Consider the following 23,097-nt stretch of genomic DNA (forward strand, 5'->3'; position numbering starts at 1 on the left):
TGCACTTTTACACAGTTTATTTTCCAGCTCCTCTGGAAAGTGTCATACAAATAAACATTACCTTCTTTAGTAACAATGTTACAGCCAGGTTAGGAAAGAAAAAAAAAGATAGCTATCTTACTAAATATTGATTGATAAACAAACAGAAATTACAAAAAACAGCAGCCTGATTTGTTAGGTTACAAAACTACAACAAGAAAGCTGATTTGTAAAAGTAAAGACAACTATTAACTACAAGTACTTAAACTGATTTCTCTGTACAATACTTCTTCATCTTTGATCAAAGACTTCACCAGTTTCATGTGAACAGGGACAAAACTGAACAAAGATGATATTGAAGATCATTCGAGTGTCACAAAGGAAACATGGACGACCTTAACATGAAATACTCAGAGGTTTCTTACAAGGGTCTCTTTTAATCACTTTGATTTTCTTAGTTACATGATTTTCAATCAAGAGACAGACCAAAAACAATCAATGATACATTTGTCATTCACTTGCCTCTTTAGTGCAGATTGTTTGCTCTCTTGTTTACATACAATCTTTGATAAATCCATAAGCAAAACGACATTGTCTTTAATACTTTTTCAAATGAAAAACTTTTAAACTTTTCTCCAAATAACAAAGTTCTAACGGTTAGAACATAAATGGAGGACATCTTACTTCTTTTCAGTACATTTCTCGACATGTATTTCCTTCAGAATCAGTTGCACAAAGTACTATTTTCTTTTGTAATTATACCCAATTACTACTTTGGTAGTCAAGGACAGTATCAATGAACTTACATCAACTCTTTACAAAGTTAGATGCTTAAGTGCAAGAAGATATTTGGCAAGTATCAAAAGTTATCACATCAAATGATACATGTAATTTCTAAAATGAAAAAACTAAACAAAAGTCTGTTTGTTTTACAATACCATGGACCCATAACTTTAACTTAATCTGAATCGTCTGAACTATCTTCTTTCTTCTTTTTCTTTTCCTTCTTTTTCTTCTTCTTTTTCTCTGACTTGGGGGTCTGAAAAAAATACAATCAAAGATTTAATACTTAAGAACATAATGAAGCAACAGCATTAGCATGCAATTTCTTGCTTTCACACATTGCAGAAATATAGTCACATCAAATTTTCAAAAATTAACTTCCAGTGTAAGTAAAATGCAAATGACAAGTGTAAAAAGTACAATGCAAATTGCATCCATAGTTGATCAAGGTTACATGGTGACTGCACAACAGATTTCAAACAACAAATTACTGATTATGACAATAAAATCAAAAGTACCTCAGGGTCTGTTCCCTCGGCTTTTTGCTTCTTTTTCTTCTTCTTTTTCTCTTTCTTGCTAGATGTAGGAGTCTCAGGCTCTGCTGCTGCTTCCTTGACCACAGGAGTTGTGGGTGCGGACCCGGCTTCAGACGAGTCATCACTGCTACTCTCTAGTCTCTTCCTCTGTAGATACAACACACAGAAACATTCAACACACACTTAGATATGACTCCAAATCTTCTCTCCTAACACCGTAGAAAAATCATGTTCTTGTCCTAAATCCAAACCTAACAAAACTTATGTCTCACAAAAAGAGACAAGTGGTTTTAAAAGCTACACCAAGTGCTCTATGATTGGTCTTTCACCAACGAATCGGAACTGAGCTACAGAATGACCCCTGACCTTTGCCCCTGCTCCATCAGCCTCAGGTGACTTGCCAGGGGTGACCTGTGCTGGGGGTACTGCTGCACCATTGTTGCCCTTAGCAACACTGCAAAGCACAATTTCAATAATTAGAGAAAGAACTAGAGTGAACACACAAAAGACATTCAATCAAATAGGTATGTTTTATTTTACACTTATTTTTTCATACATTCTGTAGCCAAAAAAGTTTTTTTCCAAGAATGTTTGAACACAGAAATATAAAAGACAGACAATAATACAGCGCTTACTTCCCATAAATCACAGATATCAAAAATGACCAGACTTGGACGAATGAGTAAAAATATGACGAGCACAGATACATAAGCACGTACTTGTAGTCTACATAAGACGACTTCCAGTCTTGTGGAGTCTTCTCGTTAGCCTTGCCATACTTATCCAGCAAACCCTCCTTTATCAGCTTCTTCTTTAGACTTGCCTGGAAAGAAATTTTTAAGAATTTTTAAGCAACATTGAGGGGAAAGATTCCAGGAATTTTCTTCAAAATTTGAAGCATTCTGCTTGTTGTGGGAGAAAACAAAGAGGTTGCTCAATAACGTATGCACTGAAAAATATTAATTCCAATCAACAGTTGTCAATATTTTTTAGACCACTACATCTATATTCTATATTACTTTTTGGGGAAAATAAAAGACAAATAACAAAGAGTGAGCTCTAGGAGTCAGTATCAGTATGGCCGTTTCATTTAGTTTTTTTTGACACCCAAATGTTTTCTGGTTTTATTCTCAAAAGAACTAGAAACTGGAGATTAATCTGTGCGGCCTCACCTTTGGTCCAAGCCCCCACTTACGAGGGTACGTATCCCTCTCCATGATGACTCTCTTGATCTTAGCCACTATCCCATGGTCACATGTCGCCATGGTTGCAGTGGTCATAAGTGCGATTCCTGAGGAAAAAAATTTAAGGATTTAACACATGTTGATGAAGGCTAGACATCCAGGTAACAAGATATGCCCCAAAGCAACTGGATATGATTTTGGTCAGATGTACTCGATAGCATCCACTACCTTTTGGTAGTGGCACAGAGGAAAGCTGGTTGAGGAGCAGGATAATTTCCAATCAAAAATTGTCAATATTTCCCAGGCCACTACACCTATGTTGCTTATTTCTTGGGACAGATAAAAGCCCAAAATAACAAAGTGTGAGCTATTCAACCAGCTTTCTTCAGTGTCACTGACGAAAGATGGCGGATGCTATCTGAAAAGTCGGACCGTTTCCAAAATCATATCCAGTTACATGATAACTCCAATTCTAGGACAGGACAGCCAAAACAGGTTATGAAACACAAAAAAAACACGAAACTAGAGTTCGGCGACCTCATACCTCCATGAAAATTTAGAGCTTTTGTAAATTTCATGCAATTGACTAAGACATTAACATAATTTAGCGTGTTGTTGTTCATCATTGACTAACGTACACATGTCACAAGTATAAAATTCCAAATCCAATCATTAGACTTAAATCGGCTTTGCAATTTTTACATAAATTATGCAAATAAGTTCCTCATTACCATATTTGGTATCTGCTTATATTCCATCTATCATAATTAATAAGTGTTACATTTATTGAAGTCCAGTTATTAGTAATAATGGTATTATACAATTTCCTCATTAATTATGCAAATAAGGTCCTCATTTGCATAACATGTATATCATTATGAACATCTTTGCCCAAGCTACCTGCACCCCTAAAATGATGCCAATCCGTCAATCCTTTCTGCAGTTATCCACTTTGGAATGTCTTGACAAAAATGCCCCTGCAGTTCCGAAATTACATGTTAGGGGGCTGAAATCTGCCCCACTTTGTCATGACACTGCAAGCTATCTACCACCCAAATGTCAAGACTATATCATGTCCGGGACAAGAGATACATTGAAAAAACTGCCATGATAGAATATTCTCATTAATTATGCAAATTTACTCCTATTTTGTATAATTGGTATCTTATCTTGTACAACATTGTCTAAGGTACCTACATACCAAAAATCATGAAAATCCATTGTTCCCTTCCCTTCTCTTCAGAAGTTTTTGACAAAAATGCCCCTGCTATCCCAAACCTAGTCGGTAGGGGGCCAAAACTTATGTCACTTATTCCTGAGCACAAGAGCTATCTAACACTCAAAAATCGTGACCATAGCGTGTTCAGAACACGAGATAGCAAAACCGGAAGTTGCACTGCAGTACCAAGGGAAGCCGCTAGGGGGCCCAAAATCTAATCAATTCTAGCTTTCATCGCACCCCACCAACACACCAAGTATGAAACTAATCCATCCAGCCGTTCTTGAGATATCTTGTTGACAGACAGACAGACAGACAGACAGACAGACACACACACACACAAACGCTGGGTAAAATATAACCTCCATGACATTTCATGGAGGTAAATATCATATTCACAACAGAATAAACAGAAGATTTCAGTTTTCATTACAATCACCTGGGGCTCAAAATGTATTTTGTGCTTTGTTGGGCCAATACCAACATGTTAAAAAAAAGAGATGTATTTATAGTCCACTCATAGTCTTCAGTTATGCTGTCCACAAACATAAAAATTTTCAAAATCTCCTCCCGAAACAAGGCAATGACAATATTGCAGGCATTATGACCCCCATCTCTGATTTAAAAAAAAAACAGTGGATACTGACCTAGACAGACAGCTTCTCCCTTTGTTGTCATGACAACAATCTCTTCGTTCTGCTCGATGCCGTCCTCGAACCTCAGCACTCCTGGCAGCATGATCTTTGCTCCGTAACATACCGCGTTAACCTGCACCAGGGACAAGGACACGAGTCATGAGTCAAAGCATTGTACATCTTTCACAGTAAGGTCTATACGTGGACTGGTGGTCTCCATAGACAGTTTTTTTAATGATGGTGTCAATGGGAAAGATTATTTTAGGCATCACCAAAAACTGTGGTCACTTGTATATTTCAGACTGGCTAGGGGGTCCTTGTGTAGAGGTGGTCACTTGTACAGGTTGGACTATAACTTATAGTATAAGGTCATGATGATTTGATTATATGGATGACATCCCCTGGGAACCCCAAAATTGATGCAAGCATGCAAATAAAAAAAAAATTGCCTTTATTATGAAATCTTGCCTTCATTATAAAGTGGTTAGGAAGGCTGAACGAATTGACTTAACAAACAGAGTATGGTATACCAAAAAATAGATTCCTAATATTTTTTATACCACATTCTTCGAATTTGGAATTTACTTTGGCATTTTAAGACGTTAGCATCCGTTTCCGATATTTTTCTCTCTCAATATATGGCATATATGTGCATATTTTAATGTTTTTGGAAACGGATAAAAATTAAAGCGTGCTAAGATGTCCTCCGTATAATCAAATCAACATGGCCTTATGAGAAGAAAGTGGTGACTCACAGCACTGTCCTTGAGCACGATCCTCTTGTGTGACGTGAGGAGCGCCTCGAGAGGACGGATGACTCTGCGGAGGTAAGACTCATCCTTCTGGTTGTCATGCATCCACTGGGCGTCCAGTACGTCATGCATGGTCACCATACCCTCCTGTGTATCATGCAGTCATAACAGTGAGTGTCAATCTGAAGTCATGTCTATGAAATATGTTTGAAATATGTGGTAGTCGATGTGGACAAGAGTAACGTGATATCAAATTAAGCTAGTTCGGGCGTCAAAAGATGACCAGAGAGAGGGTAGGAAAATACATGTGCCTGAAAACGAACAAACACCCACCCAACCGGCAACCAGTTTTTTTACTAACACAACTAGAAAACATACTGTGCAGAAATGTCCTACTTACAGCCGATATCAGAGGAACTAAAGAAATGTTGAAAACACAGGGCATTCAATCTAAACTATGTGTTATAAACTGTAAATTCATGCTGTTGTACACTGTAAATTCATGTATCTTTGCGGGGACTTCATTTTTTGTGGTTGGAGTGGAAAGGAGGTTTTTGCAGTGTCTTATGTCCATGGTGGAAACAATTCAGTATTACAGTAGTAATACATAGTTAATAGATGCATATTCATCCTGTGAGGAATTTTCAAAGGAGAGGTCACATAAAAAAGGCCAAAATATGACCACCGCAAATGTAAAGATTAACAAATAGTAGACTACTATATCTACTGATGTCAGATCTTGTGACAGAGTTTGCTAACCTTTTCAGACATGATTCCTGAGCGCACCCTGCGTAGCTCCTGCATCTGCCCCCCCACCCCCAGCAGCAGGCCCACGTGTACACACAGGGTACGGATGTACGTGCCTGCCTCACAGCTCACCCAGAACACACCTACAGGGGAGGGAATATCAACATGTTAACTAATGTCACACACAGGGTACGGATGTACGTGCCTGCCTCACAGCTCACCCAGAACACACCTACAGGGGAGGGAATATCAACATGTTAACTAATGTCACACACAGGGTACGGATGTACGTGCCTGCCTCACAGCTCACCCAGAATACACCTACAGGGGAGGGAATATCAACTCATGGTCACACACAGGGTACGGATGTACGTGCCTGCCTCACAGCTCACCCAGAATACACCTACGGGGTAGGGAATATCAACTAATGGTCACACCCAGGGCACAGATGTACGTGCCTGCCTCACAGCTCACCCAGAATACACCTACAGGGGAGGGAATATCAACATGTTAACTAATGTCACACACAGGGTACGGATGTACGTGCCTGCCTCACAGCTCACCCAGAATACACCTACAGGGGAGGGAATATCAACTAATGGTCACACACAGGGTACGGATGTACGTGCCTGCCTCACAGCTCACCCAGAATACACCTACAGGGGAGGGAATATCAACTAATGTCACACACACGGTACGGATGTACGTGCCTGCCTCACAGCTCACCCAGAACACACCTACAGGGGAGGGGATATCAACTAATGTCACACACAGGGTACGGATGTACGTGCCTGCCTCACAGCTCACCCAGAACAACCTACAGGGGAGGGAATATCAACTCATGGTCACACACAGGGTACGGATGTACGTGCCTGCCTCACAGCTCACCCAGAATACACCTACAGGGGAGGGAATATCAACTCATGGTCACACACAGGGTACGGATGTACGTGCCTACCTCACAGCTCACCCAGAACACACCTACAGGGGAGGGAATATCAACTCATGGTCACACACAGGGTACGGATGTACGATCCGTCCACCTCCAAAAACAAACAGAGCCCAACTTACCCAGTCTGGACTCGGGATCATACTGGATGAGTTTACTCTCGTAGATGGTTCGGATTCTCAGCTGTCTCTTCACAGCAGAGATGAGGGGAGGGCGCTGGAACAGTGCTCCCGTCAGGTGCTCTATAGTCTGGGTGTGGAATTGTCATGAAGGTCTCTGTCAGTAACGTATTTTCTAATACGAAAATTGTTCCATTTTTGGTGTCATATTCATAGCCACTTCAAACACCCATCTCAAATGCAGTCCCCTTTGCAATGTAACGTTTTACACATCTTCTGTCCAAACTTCAGTAAGTCTTTATTATGCGCAGTGGTATTTTGTTTGGACTTGATTTATGACATACGTACATTACAGCACTACGACTAAATGTGTATGAAAAATAACAACAGTTGGCCAAAACAAATTATAAAAACTTGTATTTTCATCACAATATAGTAATACCAATGCAGGGCTTTTCCTAGAGTATGGGGGCATTGTTGTAGGAAATTTGATATGAAAATCAAACACTGAGGCTTTATGAAAATAAAATCATGGTCAGATAAGTTACAGTTGAAGACTGGCCACCTGGCATGGTTAGTAGTGGCCAATATGAATTTTAGCATTTTTTGCATAACCAGGGCTCGAAATACTACCTGCATATGCACGTGAGTGCAGGTAAAATTGGAGCTGTGCAGGTTTTTCTGGTGTCTACCTGCACCTAACCTGCACTGGTCCATGTACTGGGTGTTATGCATAAATGTCCTATATATGGATTGCTATTAGCTGCATTGAATGCTATAAAGTATAAAAGAAAAATAGCAATGCTTGCTGAACAATTTTAGTATGATCCATACTTCCTATATTCAGAGTGGTGCAGGTAAAATTTGTCTGGTGCAGGTAATTTTCAATGTTACCTGCACCAGTGAAGGTATGCAGAAAAAAGTATTTCGAGCCCTGATAACCTTTTCCCATCAGTAAACATGAGAGCACAGCACCACTGTTTCCTGTTTAGAAAAATCCCTGCAATGCTTTTTCATTCAGTTACAACAGAGTGTAATCCCAGCCTTACCCGTGCCAACTCCTCCTGCCCATCTATAGCACTGTGGAGCCTCACTACACACACGTACTCCTTCCCTGTACAACACAGCCCAGGTCAACAGGTCAACACACATGGACCAGCGACCGCCGGCCGGTTCATCGTTACTGTAGGCACCTTTCTATGGAAAGGGCTGCATAATTCTGGACTTACATAGTTTAGAGTTTGCTAATTTTCTACTGTTTACACTACAAGCAGTTACAAAATACATATCAAATGTATCTTGTGTTACAATGACTTTCTTGTTTGTTTGTTTGTTTTATTACGATCTCCATTAGTGTACATTATCTTGACACTACTCTTCCTGGAGTCATACATGCATAATAAGATAAAAATGAAATACATGAAATGAAAAACAACTTAACAACAAATGCAGATAATTAAGCGTAAAATGATAAGGAGATAAGGTAATAGTACTAATATAGTTGTATTAATGTGTTGTACTACTGCTGTTCACATAAAGAATAAAAGCAAAAGTCTTCAACTTTATTATACCTAATATACCTAACGTAAATAATCCAACAACAAAAATGCATTACAACTTTTGCACAAAACGTACACAAATCTCAGCTTCTGAGTCCCCGAGCCCACTTGTCCTTTAACCCCTGACCCTACCTGTCCTCTAACCCCTGACCTTACCTGCCCCTTGCTGAGACTTGACCAGCCTGGTTGCCCGCTCCACACACACGATGAGGCAGCCCGTGACCTTGGGGTCCAGCGTCCCGCTGTGTCCCGTCTTCTCTACGCGGAGAATGCGCCTGATCCACGCCACCACCTCGTGGGAGGACGGGTTGGCTGGTTTGTCCAGGTTAATGAAACCACTCCTGTGAACGGGTTGGGGAAAAGAAGTGTTGAAACCATTATACAATATAAAGACAGGGCTATCCCTTTCCATACAAAACCGTTTCTTCTTGTTGGACCAGTCCGAAGAAACTACCTAAAATTCAGTGGACCAGATCTTGGACCAATTCGACAATAAGAATATCAGCAGGCGTTCATGTGTTTTGGGGCTTACCTGTCAATGAAAATACTGGTAACAAGGACAAAGTAGAATAGAGTTTATATTAATCATTTCCACCGAGTTTCTACAGTCAAACTTATGGCATTGTTTACATGAAAACAGGATTCTAAAACGCAACTGGAGTGAAATGGCCACCGCAAAAACAGCAGACATAAAACCACCATGAACATGTCTGCATTTACAGTAGTTTATTGAAAAGCACATGCTGAAGTTACAACTTCAAAGTGTTAAACAATAATCATTTTTCATATTCTTCTAGACTCAAAGTGCACAAACCTGACATATTCCTCAATAGGCCTCTTGAGTGGTGAACATCCACTGGGGATGGGAGTGTAGTGTCCTGTCCTCACATTCAGCTTGTCATAGTTCTGGACATGGGGAGAACATAAAGCAATCAAAGTCCAATCTTAAGTCCTTTCTATTCAGTATTCAACATTCAAATCATTGTCTTTGTCATGTTTCCACTCTTCGATCTACAGCTTTTATGATGTATGATTGTTTGTTGTGCAAATTACGGCATATCCTTTATTATCATGCCAGTAACAGACAAATGTTGAATGTACCTTGAGAAGGAGGGGCCAGTCTGCTGTGTTCAGTTTTGTAGGTTTGGAGTCTGGCTTGATGACAAAGTCATCCGTTGTCTGGGCTTCCTGTGATGGAGAAAGAGGTACATAAAAACATTATTTAGACTCAGAAATTGGTACATGCTGCTTTCTCAGCATTTGGGATAAAGTATGGAAGTTGGACACACAACTAGTACTACTTGTCTGCTGTAGTGATTGCACAAAGATTGTGTGACCTAGGTCTACAGAAACAGAGATGGGAGCCCCTACATGCACCATCTGGTGAAGGAAGCCTAAGAGCTTTAACTTTAACTAACTACTGTTCCATACACATTATTGTTGAGATTTTTATGACTACCAAATTACAGTAATAATGTGACATTTGCTGGTGTTATGAAATCTACTTACCCCAATATCCACAGCTCCATCTGTAGACTTCTTCTTCTCCTTCTTGGACTTCTTCTTGGCAGATCCTGTTTGCAAAAAATGATACAACATTTTCGGTTTAAATATATGTTATCTATTTACTAGTATATATCAACAGTTGTATGCTGAGAATGCACAAATAGCTCTACAGGCCTAGGCCCAATAAATGCAACAAAAATTGCTGGACAATAGCGGCTGCGTACAATGACGTTGCATGTCTCTGATTGTACGATGCCTATCGTTGCTGCGTGAAAATCAGCCTGCAGTGTAGTACAACAGGCATTTTTATGATCATAGCACCTTTGGGGTTGAAATATATGTTGTTTGATCATATTCTACTATTCTACCCCTAAATCCCCTTCTTCATTGCATGTACAGTAGGTCAGTGGATAATTGGTCGGTGATTTACATAATGACCTAAAACAATAGCATTCCATCAGATAATTGTTTCAACTAATTATGTAAATAGTTTACACAACAACTGATGGAGGAGCTAAACCATGCTCCAAGCAACTATTGTTGTCAAGCAGTAGTTTTTAACGCTGTGAAACAAAGATAGTTTTTTTTATTCCGAGACAACTCGGCACCTGGGACGACTGGGCCCCTGAACAATCAGGACAACTCGGCACCTTAGTTTTGGACATGTCTGAGCAACAAAATTACCCCAATTGGGGTATCTATAGATAATATACAGCCATGAAAGAACGGTGGACACTTTCATTTTATTCTTCAATTGGACTTTATGTCCACGAACAGGACCGGAACACTAAAAAATTACACTCAAAATACGAGTAAGCTTTATTTGAAATATAACTTTACAGAAACAGAGCATATTCACAAAGACCAAGAAGCTTATAAGTGTATGCTTCATAATGTCATTAGTTTTTAGCCTACTAGTACATTTACTAGTATATAATGTGATCCAGTAGTCTCTGAGCCGTCTTGGGTGAACTGACGGCCGGGGCGGACAAGGTCACAGTGGCTCCGCTCAGAGCGCACCCAAGTTCGCCAACGCTATGAAAATATTTGCCTAGCAAAGTGAAAATTATAGTCATGAGATCGACTAGAGCTCCAAGATTGTTAAAAGTGTTTTACGAGCCCAAATTACACAAATGATGTACTGAGTATATGTGGTGCCGACATGTCCTAAACTAAGGGACGAGTTGTCCTGGGCTAGGTGCCGAGTCGTCCTGATTGACTGGGGACGAGTTGTCCCAGGTGCCGAGTTGTCCTGATACCAGTTTTTTTGGCAATACACCCCCCCTAAACTTTTGTGTGAAATTAGTAATACATGTACTTTGAAATTTGCAGGTTGCGTGGTGAGTTTTGAAGAAATGCACATAGCTTCTGTACTATGGACTATTCAGGAACATACAAACAGCTGATAAAACGTTGCAAAACAATTGATAAAACGTTTTGAGCCTCCTTCAAGCCCGCAACTTGCCGCAAAAATGATTTTATCAAGATTTTGGGGTGGGAGCGCACGTGGACATGCAGCTTCGCACACAACCATCAAAAACATGATTTTACGGATTTTTCAGAACTTTACTTGGACAAATTTGTAACTCCCATTCATCTCAACACTATGCATAAGGAAAATGTACCAATGAATCACGAAGAAATGGATTTTTAATCGTTAAAGTTGATAAAATTTGGGGAAACTTTACCTGTGAGTTCCGCCATCTTGCTTCTACGCACGCTGCCTGTGGATGAACTGCGCATGTGCCATGACCTCTGTCCTCTTTCTTCCTGTATCATACAAAAACACGCACACAGCTGGAAGTCTTCAGATTTATGCTGTTTTATGGGGTAAAATAACTCATAAATAACGATAATATAAAGAAGAAAGTATTCCTAACCTTTCTCCACAGTTTCGCTTTCCTATGATGTTCTGAGGACGTTTTACACAGCTGAACTTTAGGTAAGTAGTGGGTCACAAAGGGGGAGGGGGGCTCTTGTACTATTTAGCCCCGTTACATAATTCAGATGCAAGTGCAATTTCATGTTTTTGTAAAGACAGAGACGTTACATTATGATCACAGTGAATTCGCGGTGGTCGCAGGTTATAGAGAAAATCTTAGAATTACCCTGAGGAACATGGGCAACGAACCAACGGCTTGACTTGTGAGGTTGCATGTATGTGTAATTTGACACTGTGCGAACATGACTTTCAGATACACGTGTGCTCTAGGAATTTAATACCAAGGAAAGCAGATCGTAGACTAGAGGCTTGTTGTGTGTCCTACATATCTGTACCGTACACACACAATAAAAAACAACAACATGAAAGTGATGCAAGCTGGGCAGGGATTTTCAAACATACTGTAAATGCATTTATGTTCGCAGGAATTTAATTTCACAGTAGGGGGAAAAGGAATTTTTGCTCTTACTGCCATGGAAAAATGTTCCTGGTGGTTTTAAGGTCACGGTAAATTTGCAACGCGAAAAACGCGAAAATAAAACCACCGTGAAAATTTCTGCATTTACAGTAGTTGACTCAAAAAGAAAAAAATAACATCAGTTCTTGAAACTTTCTTTCCATAGCATCATTGCAATTTTCCTCTTTGTTTTGCAGGTAGGGATTCCTGGGGAGACTGAGGCAGGATGGGAGTTCACGACCTGTGGAAGCTCCTGGAGCCGACGGGACGTCCCGTGAGGATGGACACGTTAGAGGGGAAGGTTCTCGCAGTCGGTATCCTTTATACAAACATTTGTCAATCATTTGCAGATTTATAACTATATGTCACTGATATTGTGCCTTTGTGAAAGGTACTTGTCTGAACTTTCCTCACATCCCTTGTAACTAGCTTTAACTGCTAGTAAAGACATCCCTCAGACCTGTGTTTGAGGAGACACACCTCGAGCACAATAACCTGCCACACTTATAGGAGCATTTCACTGCAGAAGCAAGGCTTATTTTCTGATAGATAATATTTTTTTGGATACAAATTCAGACTTTGGGCTACTTAGTAAATAATCTCATCTGTTTTTTCTGCAATATAATCCTTTTCTAGATCCAAGTACCCCATACAGATCTACTTCATATGTGCTGTGCCATAGTTTGCTTGCATAGCCGACTTCTGTCACACATTAAAGCATAACTATTTATACTCTGAGGAATTATAATACCCGCTTGGAATAACCCTTTAAAAGTTTCTGTAAAAGTACCCACCCTTACTGATAACCTTGTTCTTGAACAGTGTTTTGCTAACACCTGCCACAATGCCATCATTGTCATGTAATTGTCCTTGTGGGAACAGTACCCTTAACCACCCCCAGATGTGAGTATCTGGTTGAACCAGGCAGTGATGGGCAGCTGGAACCCTCGCGGTGGGAACAAGAACCCGCACCTCAAGGTTCTCTTCAACCGCATCTGTAAACTGCTCTTCTACCGGATCAAACCGGTCTTTGTCTTCGATGGGCGCATGCCAGAACTCAAGAGGAAGACTCTTGTGAGTAGTAATATTTCCACAGGACCACAGATTGTAATTATGCACTTTTCTTTTTGTTAGATTGTTTTTTTGGGGGGGGGGGGCAAATGTCTTTTTATATTTGAATTGGTCTTAAAATAATTTTGTTTAGCTTTCTTGCCAATGGTCCACTGTCCACTAAAAGTATTATGTTGTAGGTTGGCAGTAAAACATAAAACTGCTGCAAAAATTTGAAGAATTACAGCATTACTGCTCTGCGTATGGTATGGATAATAAGCTGGTGCAATGGCCCCCAAAAAGCAACTCGGTAGAGTGTTCGCCTTGCAGTCAGTTGGTCTTATGTTCGATCTCAAGCTGAGTCATGATAAAGACTATGAAAAGGGTACATACTGCTTTCCCTGCTTAGCACTTAGCATCTGGGAAAGAGTGTGGTAGTACACAAAATACTACCAGTGAACTAGTCCCAGCTGAAGTGATTGCACAAACCTGTGTAGACCTGGGCTACATTTTATTAAGCCAAGGGGGCATTGCATAGCATTGCTTACCACAAACGTTCCTTGTCTAGGCTGCTCGGAGGAAGAGGAAGGAAGCAGCAGAGAAGGAGACCAGGAAGGTGGCGAACAAAGTCCTACAGAACTACCTGAAGGTGCAGGCACTCAGGGCCGTGCGGGGAGAGACGGGCGCGGGAACGGCTGGCCCTGTACCCACCCCACAGCTCAACAAGCCTGGAGACTCGGACTTGTTTGAGCTACCTCCGCTACCTGAACAACAGGGAACCAGGTATGGGGAGAGAAAATAAAATAAAAATCATTAGGAGATTATTTAGAGGCAATTTATCTTTACAGCTGGTTAAAATTGGAAGATTTCCTTCTCATCAGACATGTTCCAGAGGTGACTATGGGGCCTTTACTGAGGCAACTCTCAGATATGAATGGGGAAATGGTTATCTACCTTTTACAGAACTACTTAATGTTGAGTTACCTTCACTATCAGAACAACAGAAAAGCAGGTATGGATAGAGAAAATGAAAGAAAAACCATTAGGAGATGTATTTTAAAGGCAATTCATCTATCTCTACAGTGAGTAGCCTGAGTACCATCCTCTGTAGTGACCACTGGCTCAATACTTTCTTCTTTATTCATCATCCATACACTCCATGATTTTCCTGGAAAGATTAGCAGACCAAAAGTGTAACTTAACATGACCCTAAAAGCAATAATTTTTTGTTTTTCTTTCTTTCGTTTAAGCATAGAAATTGATAAATATTTTGCCTCCGTGAATAGTTTCATCAGGTTGGTACGTCACTAAATGAAGAGACTCTTTTTACACAACCATTGTTTTATTCTCACCGACATTTCAGTGACCGTCTGTCACCTTCTTCAGGCAATTCTGACTGGTTCACCATTGTACTTCAGGACAGGTGTCGCTGCTCACATTTGAATAAAATAATGGTTGTGTAAAAAGAGTCTCTTTATTCTGATAAATATTTTGTTTTGGCCTAATGCTATGTTGTTCCCTTCAGTGCGGAAAGTACAGAGGCAGACATTGACTTGTGGGAGGAACGACAGGCAAGACAAGAGATTGTTCAGGTACTAGTATATGTAATCTCCAACTCCTTTAAACCTTCAATGATTGTTCATGGGTTTTATTTACTAAATACAAAATTTGGATGGTTGTAAATGTTTTTGTTTGTTTGTTTTTTCCAGACGGAGTTCCAAGACATCACAAAGGTTGATGTGGAGTCTGAGGACTTCAAGGCTCTTCCTCCAGACATCCAGCATGAGATCATCATGGACCTACAGGAGATGAGGAAGAGACACTTGTTCACTCTCGCCAAGCATGTTCCTGAGGTGGGTATGGGGGCTTTACTGAGGGAACAGTTTAGATATTTGCATTCTATAGTTAGTAAAGAAAGAAGTCGATCCGATTTGCAGGTGGCAAGAAAGAGGAACTTGTTCACTCTCACCAGGCATGTTCCTGGGGTGGGTATGGGGGCCTTACTGAGGGAACATCTATGTCCACAGATTAAATATTTGTATTCTATAATTACTAGAGAAAAAAGTCGATAAGATCTGCATGTGGTGAGAAAGAGATAATTGTTCACTGTCATCATACATGTTCCTGAGGTGGCTATGGGGTCTTTAGTGAGGCATCTTTTAGTTATGAATTAGGAAATGGGTATCTACCTTTCACAGATTTACAGTAAATTGAGATAGGAGCCATTTAATCTTTCACTGTCAAAGAATTGTGTACTTTTGCTATAATACTAGATGTTATTATTTGCATTCAAAATTTTTAACTGGTAGTAATGTAAATGTTTTCCTTTTTTTACAGGAGGCTGACAGTTTTTCAAATATGCAGCTGTCCAACCTGCTGTCCAGGAGCAAGCTGTCCCAGCGGCTGGGCGAGGTGCGCAAAGACATGAACATGCAGGCCTCGGGTGCAGTTAGCCAGTACCTCAGCCAGGGGGCGTCGGTGGAGTCCCGGAGGGTGGTGTCAGAAGATACGGCTCACTATGTATTGGTGAAGGGTGTGGGGAAGCAAGAAAGAGAGGAGAGAGTAAGAAGAGAAAAGGAAGAAAAAGAACAAAACAAAAGAAAGGAGAAAGAAGAAATAGAGGCAAGAGAATTAAAAGAGAGGAAAGAAAGAGAAGACAAAGAAATGAATGAAGTAATCAAGGAGAGAAAAAGAAGGAAGGAAGAAGAGGAAAGAGTGGAGGGAGAAATGAAGGAAAAAAGGGAAGAAGGAGAAAGCTCAAAAGAGAAGAGCCAAGGGAGTAAAGGTCATAAGCTTATAAACTATCCTCCATTCCCCAAACATTTTCTAGAACATTTACGGAGACAGAGAGATTCTGATGTTATGATCATAGACGACAGTAAAGGAATTCCGTATCATAGCCATCTCTGCGAGTATCACCGACGAATGAGGGAGCCAGACCTGGTTGTTTTAGAAGAGCGGCAAGTTGAAACAAACGCTGATTCTACTCACAGCGATGACGTGATGTTTGTAGAGGAGAAGCTGGCACCGGATTCGTGGAGAAATGAACGCAGGGTCGTGAACGTGGATTTGACGGGTGCGCCCGTAGACTTGACCTCAGATTCTGACGAAGACGTCACGCCAGGAAGAGTGGACCATGTTGCAGAAGACGTACCAAATTCCATGAAAGACAAGAAGACTCAGGAAGTAGCAGGAACACACTCTTTCCAAGGGAGCTATGAGGCTGATGTAAATGAAACTGCAAAAAAAGACGGGAGAATAATCAGTGATCCGAATGTATCATCTACTATAGACAGTACCACAAGTAGAGAAAACTCTTCACCAAATGCCTCTGCTTCTAGAAAAAGGACATCTCAAGAAGCGAACCTGGAAGAAGCCGTAACAAAAAGGCAAAAACTTGCGACAGACTCAACGCTTGAGGAATCCAATGAAGATGTCATTGACAAGCAGACTAGAGTCGTTAGAGGAGAATCAGAGGCATTGCAGGAAGAAAAAGGAGCTTCACCTTTGCAAGATGACTCTCCTGATGATGACAAGAAAATTTGTTCTGTAGAACAGAAAAGTCAGACAGTGAAAGAAGGAAATCATGATGAACAAGTGAAACGAAACATAAACGGAACAGTTGAATCTCCTAGCAGGAGTAGAGATTCTTCAAACAAGCTCAATAACTCAGGGAAACAAGACTCAACTGAACAAACTGTACAAGAAAATGACAATGGATTAGCACAGAAAAAGGACATACCAGTTATAACATTACCAGAGCCAGGACAGGATATAAGGCCAACTAGGCCGGAACTGCAGCCTCCTGTGGCCACCATCAACATTGCAGACTCTGATGAAGAGGAAGAGTTTGTAGAGGTGACTGTGGACCCCAGGAAGCCTGGGGTTGAGGACGAGCTATTCCCTGCTAGTGTGTTCCAGATGACTGAGTCACAGAAGGCAAGGACTAGTAGAGATGACAGCAACAATGTTCCCTCTTTGAAGGCAAACTTTGATCTTCTCATGTCTGAACAGGTAAGCTTGGATAATTGAGAACAATATAACATGTGACGACTACTCTAGTCTAAATGCCGGAAGATGACAATTTCTTGGAAGATGAAAGCTCCCATTCCTTCTCTGTGTGACATTATGATTAGAGTAGTACTCTTTTAGTCTGTAAATGTGGAAAATAAAGATGGCATTCAGGAATTTGGTGACCTCTTTAAACTTTAATTTAAAGAGCTCCTTTTGTCATAACACCTGGGAACAACAGGCCTTATGTGTATTCTTGTTTTGTCAGGGTCTGAGATCGGTAGACCGTGTGGACAAGAAGGATAGACTCCCAGACCCTGGGCTTTTTGCGGAGAGTCTGAGCAGCAGTCGATCAGGGAGTCAAGCCAACAGTCAAACCTCTACCCCTAGCACTAGCAGACCTCACTCACCTACCCAGGAACAGTAAGTTATACCCATAATCATATAGTATATAATACTGCAAAGTGTGGACTTTGGATAAAGAAACTTTTTTTACACAATCACAGCCTTAATTTTCAATGACCTTTTGGTAACCAGTGTCCTCAGGGCAATTCAGGGAACAAAGTTCTTTGCAACTCAACAAAGTGTTTTATTCAAGACTGATGTTTTGGTGACTATCTGTCACCTTCTTCAGGGCAATTCTGACTGGTCCTGTTACATACTGCAGCTAAGTGTCAGTGCTAACTGATGCGGTCCAAACCTCAAGTTTCTTGCTGTGAAAATCACCCATTTTTACTTTCATTGTGCTGAGGAACAAACGGAACAATTTGTGGGAAATTTTTAGTGTCCAACAACGGTATTGGAGGAGGAATACTTATAGATGACTTTAAAAAAACTTAAAGCTTTATGTTCTTTTAGAATGTATTTGCAATGGAAATAGGCTTAACGTCTTTAGAAATGAAATGAATAGTAGTAGAGTATGTATAATTGTTTGATCTGTGTTTTAGGCCCCCTGCATGGGAAGGGTTGACCCCAGGTAACCTGTCAGAAGTGGAGCAGGACCTTCAGACTGAGAGGAGAACCTTACAGGCCCAGCAGGCTCGGCAGGAGAAACTAGCAGCCTCCATCACTGAGCAGATGTATGTGGAGAGTCAGGTCAGTCAGAGTTCAAGTTTAACTTTAGTACTGGTACCATCAGGAGAAACTAGCAGCCTCCATCACTGAGCAGATGTATGTGGAGAGTCAGGTCAGAGTTCAAGTTTAACTTTAGTACTGGTACCATCAGGAGAAACTAGCAGCCTCCATCACTGAGCAGATGTATGTGGAGAGTCAGGTCAGAGTTCAAGTTTAACTTTAGTACTGGTACCATCAGGAGAAACTAGCAGCCTCCATCACTGAGCAGATGTATGTGGAGAGTCAGGTCAGTCAGAGTTCAAGTTTAACTTTAGTACTGGTACCATCAGGAGAAACTAGCAGCCTCCATCACTGAGCAGATGTATGTGGAGAGTCAGGTCAGTCAGAGTTTAAGTCTTTCTCATATCACAGTGTAGTCGGGTCAAATGGCCAAGTGATTAGAGCATTCACCTTGCATTTGCGTGAGTTCGATCCCTGGCCAAGTCATACCAAAGACTTGTTATATACTGCTTTCTCTGCTTAGCATCTAACGTTTAAGCATGACTCATGCTGCTTTCTCTGCTTAGCATTCAGAATTTGCAGTGGCAGTGGTGGCAAATTCAGTCCAACACATATTTCTGGGGCAAGGGGGACTGCTACCTCTGATTTTGGAAAGAGTATTAGAGCTGAACACACACTGCAGTTGGACTAGCAACCTGGAGTAGTGATTCCACAAAGTTGTGTGGCAAAAGGGCTATTGAAATGGAGCTTGGCACAACTCTATAGGGCTATATCCATCTCCACTGTTTCCCTAGCCCTTGGCCCCCACAGCTTTGCAATCACAGATAATACTACAGCACGGGTCTAGCCCACTGCTAGCAGTGTAAGTTCAACTTTGAATTCCATACACTTTCTTATGGACTCTGAGTGCTAAGCAGAGATAAATTAATGAAGCTGCCATTTTTTTATTTTCTCACCAGGAGTTACTGCGGCTGTTTGGCATCCCGTACGTCCAGAGCCCGACAGAAGCGGAGGCGCAGTGCGCTTTCCTCGACCAATCAAAACAGACGGAGGGCACCATAACTGACGACAGCGATGTGTGGTTGTTCGGGGGGCGACAAGTTTACAAAAACTTCTTCAGCCAGCAACGAGACATGGAAGTTTTCAAGTACAAGGATGTTGTTTCACAGTTAGGTGAGAAACAGATAAAATAAATCTTTCCTTGTCATAAACTAGATTTAAAATATTTGATGTACTTTTCGTCCTTAAACTTCTAATTGTATTGTTAAAATGCTATCATCTCTTCACACTGTATAAAGATTTTTGTTGTTGTTCACTCTTTATTCAAAAAAGTAAAACTTACCTATTTTCTTGCAGCAATGGACCGGTCCAGGCTGATTAACTTTGCCCTGCTTACTGGAAGTGACTACACAGAGGGTATCCAGGGGGTGGGCAAGGTGCTGGCCATGGAGGTTCTACAGGAGTTCCCAGGGGAGGGCATCGCTGCCTTACAGGCTTTCAGGTAATATTTCTTAGTCATAGAATTTTCAGTGACAGAACTGACCACCAACAAGTATAAATGGCTACCTTTCTGTCACAAATCAGCAGAATTTGGTTGACACATACAAGACTATCCAAAAAGTGCTGTAGACCTTACCATACAAGGATTGTGACCAGACCTGTCTCCAGAACCGTCTCTCTGTTCCAAGATGGACATTTTCTTGTTGGGACGAACAAAAATTTTACCCTGCCCATCCAAAAAAAATCTGACTACCATAATATGAAATCGGTGAAATTGTAAGCTTAAATAACAGATTTAACAAAGAAAACTTGAAGCATAGGCTCCCCAACAACACATGGGACAGAGAAAACTGAATGCTGGAGACTGCTGAGGTTGAAGAAACAGAGAGTTGATTTCTCCAATACCGTCCTACAGTTTTAACCTCTTTCTTTCTGCATATCTAAGCGCAGCAGATTGCAGTCCATTGTAAAGAAAAAAGACGAGAGCACCTTCAAGGGAGTCACTGACTTGTGAAATACACAATATAATTTCTTTCCTCTTGTCATATTGTACATGAAAACTTTTCTTACCATCAGGGCATGGTGGGATGAAGCACAGAAACAAGAGAAGATCCCACAGGAAACTCCCATCAAGGCGAAGCTGCGTAAACTGGAGCTGTCCCCGGGGTTTCCTAACATCACCGTGGTGGAGGCATACCTGTCACCGACCGTGGATGAGTCCAAGGAACCGTTTGCGTGGGGGGCGCCAGACCTGCAGTCCCTCCGACAGTTCGCCATGCAGAGGTTTGGATGGACCACCAACAAGACTGATGAAGTGCTCCTTCCTGTTATGAAGGGACTCAAGAAGATCGATGATGAGGTGAGTGGTAGAAAAAATAATTTTTGGCGACTCCTCAGGGGCATAGCCTTTATGGTCTGGTTACAGAATTTTTCTTTGCGTACTGAAAAGTGGAATTTGATTTAACATAAAGTCTTTCTAGCCTGCCAAGAGCACCGAACTTTTGTGGGACACAAAGTGCTGAGCTAAAATATGTCTAAAACCAATCAATGTGTAATTAGAATAATTCTTATGTGACATTTTCTTTCCTCTTCCAGACTCAGAGCAAGATCACGTCTTTCTTTCCCATGGAAGTGGAAGAGAAGAGGAAAATCAAGAGCAAGCGTATCCGGAGGGTCGTGAACAACTTCCATCGGAAGGAGGGGGAAGAAGACGCAGAAGAGGAATCAAAATCTAACACAGGAAGCCCAGTGGCTGCTGGGAAGGGTGCGTGGGGAAAGGGTAAAGGGCGGGGCAAGGGTAAGGGTAAGGGTAAGGGTAAGGGTAAAGCCAAAGCAGCTAAGACTGTTGTAGTACAAAATGCAAATCTTTCAGAGGGGTCTTCATCTGAGGATGACTGGGACACTGCTGGGGGGTTTGTATCAGAGGTCATGCCAAAAGGTCAAGGGTCACAGAAGAGGTCATCTGAGGAGATGACCAATGGAGAGAAAGGTCAGGAAGATGATGAGGAGAGTGAGGGCGATGATGATTGTGTTAGTGAGCCACAGCAAAGGGAAACTGTCAATAGTAATATGAAGAGAGGTGGGAAAAAAAAGGCCAAGAGAAGAGTGTAGTTTGGGATGTGAAGTGTTCTTAGTACTGTTTGGTTTCAACAAGGAGGTTAAAAAATCTTTGGTTTCAAGAACTGCTGTGAAAAATATTTTCTACTTGTTTACTTTAGATGATGTGGGGTTCCTGACATATGCAAATTAAAATGAGACCCACTGATGTTTAATGCAGGCTTACACTGTAAAATGTATGAATTACAAGAATTAGTACATAGCCATGTATAAATTACAAGTACATAGTCAATCTCTTCTCAAATGTAAAGGTTGTAGTTTGATATCCATATCAATTTTAAGCTGTCATTTGTAAATTATAGAACTATACTTATCAAGTGCAACTGCTTGTGAATGCAATATCACTCTTGTTGCTGAAACTTTTTATTGGACCAATTTTGAAGCGTTTGTGTTAATTGTTGAAACATTTACAATACTGTATTTCTGAAGTTATGAATGGATGATTATGTAGATGGCAAATGAATTGATAAAGATACTGCGTAATATTCCTTTAAAAAAACTGTTACTAGTTATCATTGTTAACTATTGTTGAGTCTTCATGATATGTTGTCATCAGATAACCATTGGAGATCATACTACTGAACACAGTGGGTTCAAATGGTGATTGTCATCGGCTCCATACCTCATAAATTCGTAGGTGACACAAAAGTTCTGCCGCTACATGTAGTTGAGTTTGCCTTTAAGGGTTGTTGGTCTTTCTGTGTCGAATTTACTGTTAAGCGTTGTTGGTCTTTCTGAATTTACCGTTAAGCGTTACCTGTACTACTAAATTTAGCATTATGTGTTGCCAGCATCCCCCCATCCTCTTCACATCATTAAGAGAATATCTTAAGAATTCAGAAATTTAGACCCATTCACTTCATAATTCAAATATTCATAGAAGTACATAACTATTACCTCAAAATAAAAAGTAAGTCAAGCCAAATACATGTGAAAGCCTATTTACATGTAAGATAGTGTTAAACTACAGGGTATATTGTTAGCATTGTCAGTGTATGTTGTCTTGTGCACTGGATCTGATATGTTTTCTAAATGGCTGCAATTGTATATAAGTGTATAGAAAATCCAAGTGCCTTCTACATATGGCATTTCCGATATGGAGTTTGTATACTTGTTTGTAGTTGTGAGGAATATTGAATCTGATGTGAAGTAAAAGAATGTGATTGAGTAAAACTCCTTTGTTTGAAATCGTTGGTAAACTCTTTATATTGATGAGACAGAGCCGAGAGTAGAGTGTCATATTTGGCCAAGAACTCAACTGGATGTCTCGACTGTGATGTGGTCAGTACTTGAGATCTGACGTTATCAGAGGGAAAATGGCGCCATTCTTTGAATGACGGGCAACTGTGTGGGGTAAGTTATTATGCCCCGGGGTGAAATTTGTCACGTCGAATTTGCCCCTCTTCTTTGCATTTCTAGTAATATAGCTAAGGAAGCTATTACAGCTAATTGCCGTCATTTACTGACTGTATGCAACG

General features: G+C 40.8%; 2 protein-coding genes across 3 annotated transcripts; one reads left to right on the forward strand and one right to left on the reverse strand.

The window, feature by feature from the left end:
- LOC118426871 (H/ACA ribonucleoprotein complex subunit DKC1-like) lies at positions 1-11,770 on the reverse strand. Its single transcript, XM_035836436.1, has 15 exons — positions 11,657-11,770; positions 9,972-10,036; positions 9,564-9,650; positions 9,277-9,368; positions 8,619-8,803; positions 7,953-8,017; positions 6,907-7,033; positions 5,848-5,978; positions 5,092-5,235; positions 4,349-4,469; positions 2,471-2,589; positions 2,018-2,121; positions 1,665-1,752; positions 1,281-1,445; positions 1-1,018 (listed from the first exon to the last, which is right to left on the reverse strand). Exons 1-15 carry the CDS (start codon positions 11,745-11,747, stop codon positions 938-940), a joined length of 1,665 nt encoding a protein of 554 aa, XP_035692329.1. The 5' UTR covers positions 11,748-11,770; the 3' UTR covers positions 1-937.
- LOC118426869 (DNA repair protein complementing XP-G cells homolog) lies at positions 11,757-21,656 on the forward strand. Of its 2 annotated transcripts, none has more exons than XM_035836434.1 (13): positions 11,757-11,910; positions 12,565-12,681; positions 13,269-13,441; positions 13,986-14,200; positions 14,943-15,009; positions 15,127-15,270; positions 15,755-17,431; positions 17,697-17,851; positions 18,376-18,523; positions 19,462-19,675; positions 19,859-20,003; positions 20,579-20,861; positions 21,098-21,656. In XM_035836434.1, the coding sequence occupies exons 2-13, from the start codon at positions 12,594-12,596 to the stop codon at positions 21,611-21,613; spliced, it is 3,825 nt and encodes a 1,274-aa protein (XP_035692327.1). In that variant the 5' UTR covers positions 11,757-11,910; positions 12,565-12,593; the 3' UTR covers positions 21,614-21,656. The 2 variants fall into 2 exon arrangements, with proteins under 2 accessions (XP_035692327.1, XP_035692328.1); XM_035836435.1 differs by having other exon boundaries at positions 11,758-11,910; positions 12,569-12,681.
- The last annotated feature ends 1,441 nt before the right edge of the window (positions 21,657-23,097 follow it).

Source organism: Branchiostoma floridae, chromosome 12 (assembly GCF_000003815.2).
Source record: "Branchiostoma floridae strain S238N-H82 chromosome 12, Bfl_VNyyK, whole genome shotgun sequence".
Taxonomy (NCBI): domain Eukaryota; kingdom Metazoa; phylum Chordata; class Leptocardii; order Amphioxiformes; family Branchiostomatidae; genus Branchiostoma; species Branchiostoma floridae.

Bases quoted from the DNA above. Each gene is read 5' to 3' on its own strand.
- LOC118426871 (XM_035836436.1), bottom strand. From the start codon at position 11,747: ATGATACAGGAAGAAAGAGGACAGAGGTCATGGCACATGCGCAGTTCA. The intron at 4,470-5,091 runs GTGAGTCACCAC...TCCCTGGTGCAG, and splicing joins TCGTGCTCAAGGACAGTGCT to GTTAACGCGGTATGTTACGG. The intron at 1,019-1,280 runs GTACTTTTGATT...TATTTTTTTCAG, and splicing joins CCGAGGGAACAGACCCTGAG to ACCCCCAAGTCAGAGAAAAA.
- LOC118426869 (XM_035836434.1), top strand. From the start codon at position 12,594: ATGGGAGTTCACGACCTGTGGAAGCTCCTGGAGCCGACGGGACGTCCC. The intron at 12,682-13,268 runs GTATCCTTTATA...AACCACCCCCAG, and splicing joins GGGGAAGGTTCTCGCAGTCG to ATGTGAGTATCTGGTTGAAC. The intron at 14,201-14,942 runs GTATGGGGAGAG...TGTTCCCTTCAG, and splicing joins CCTGAACAACAGGGAACCAG to TGCGGAAAGTACAGAGGCAG.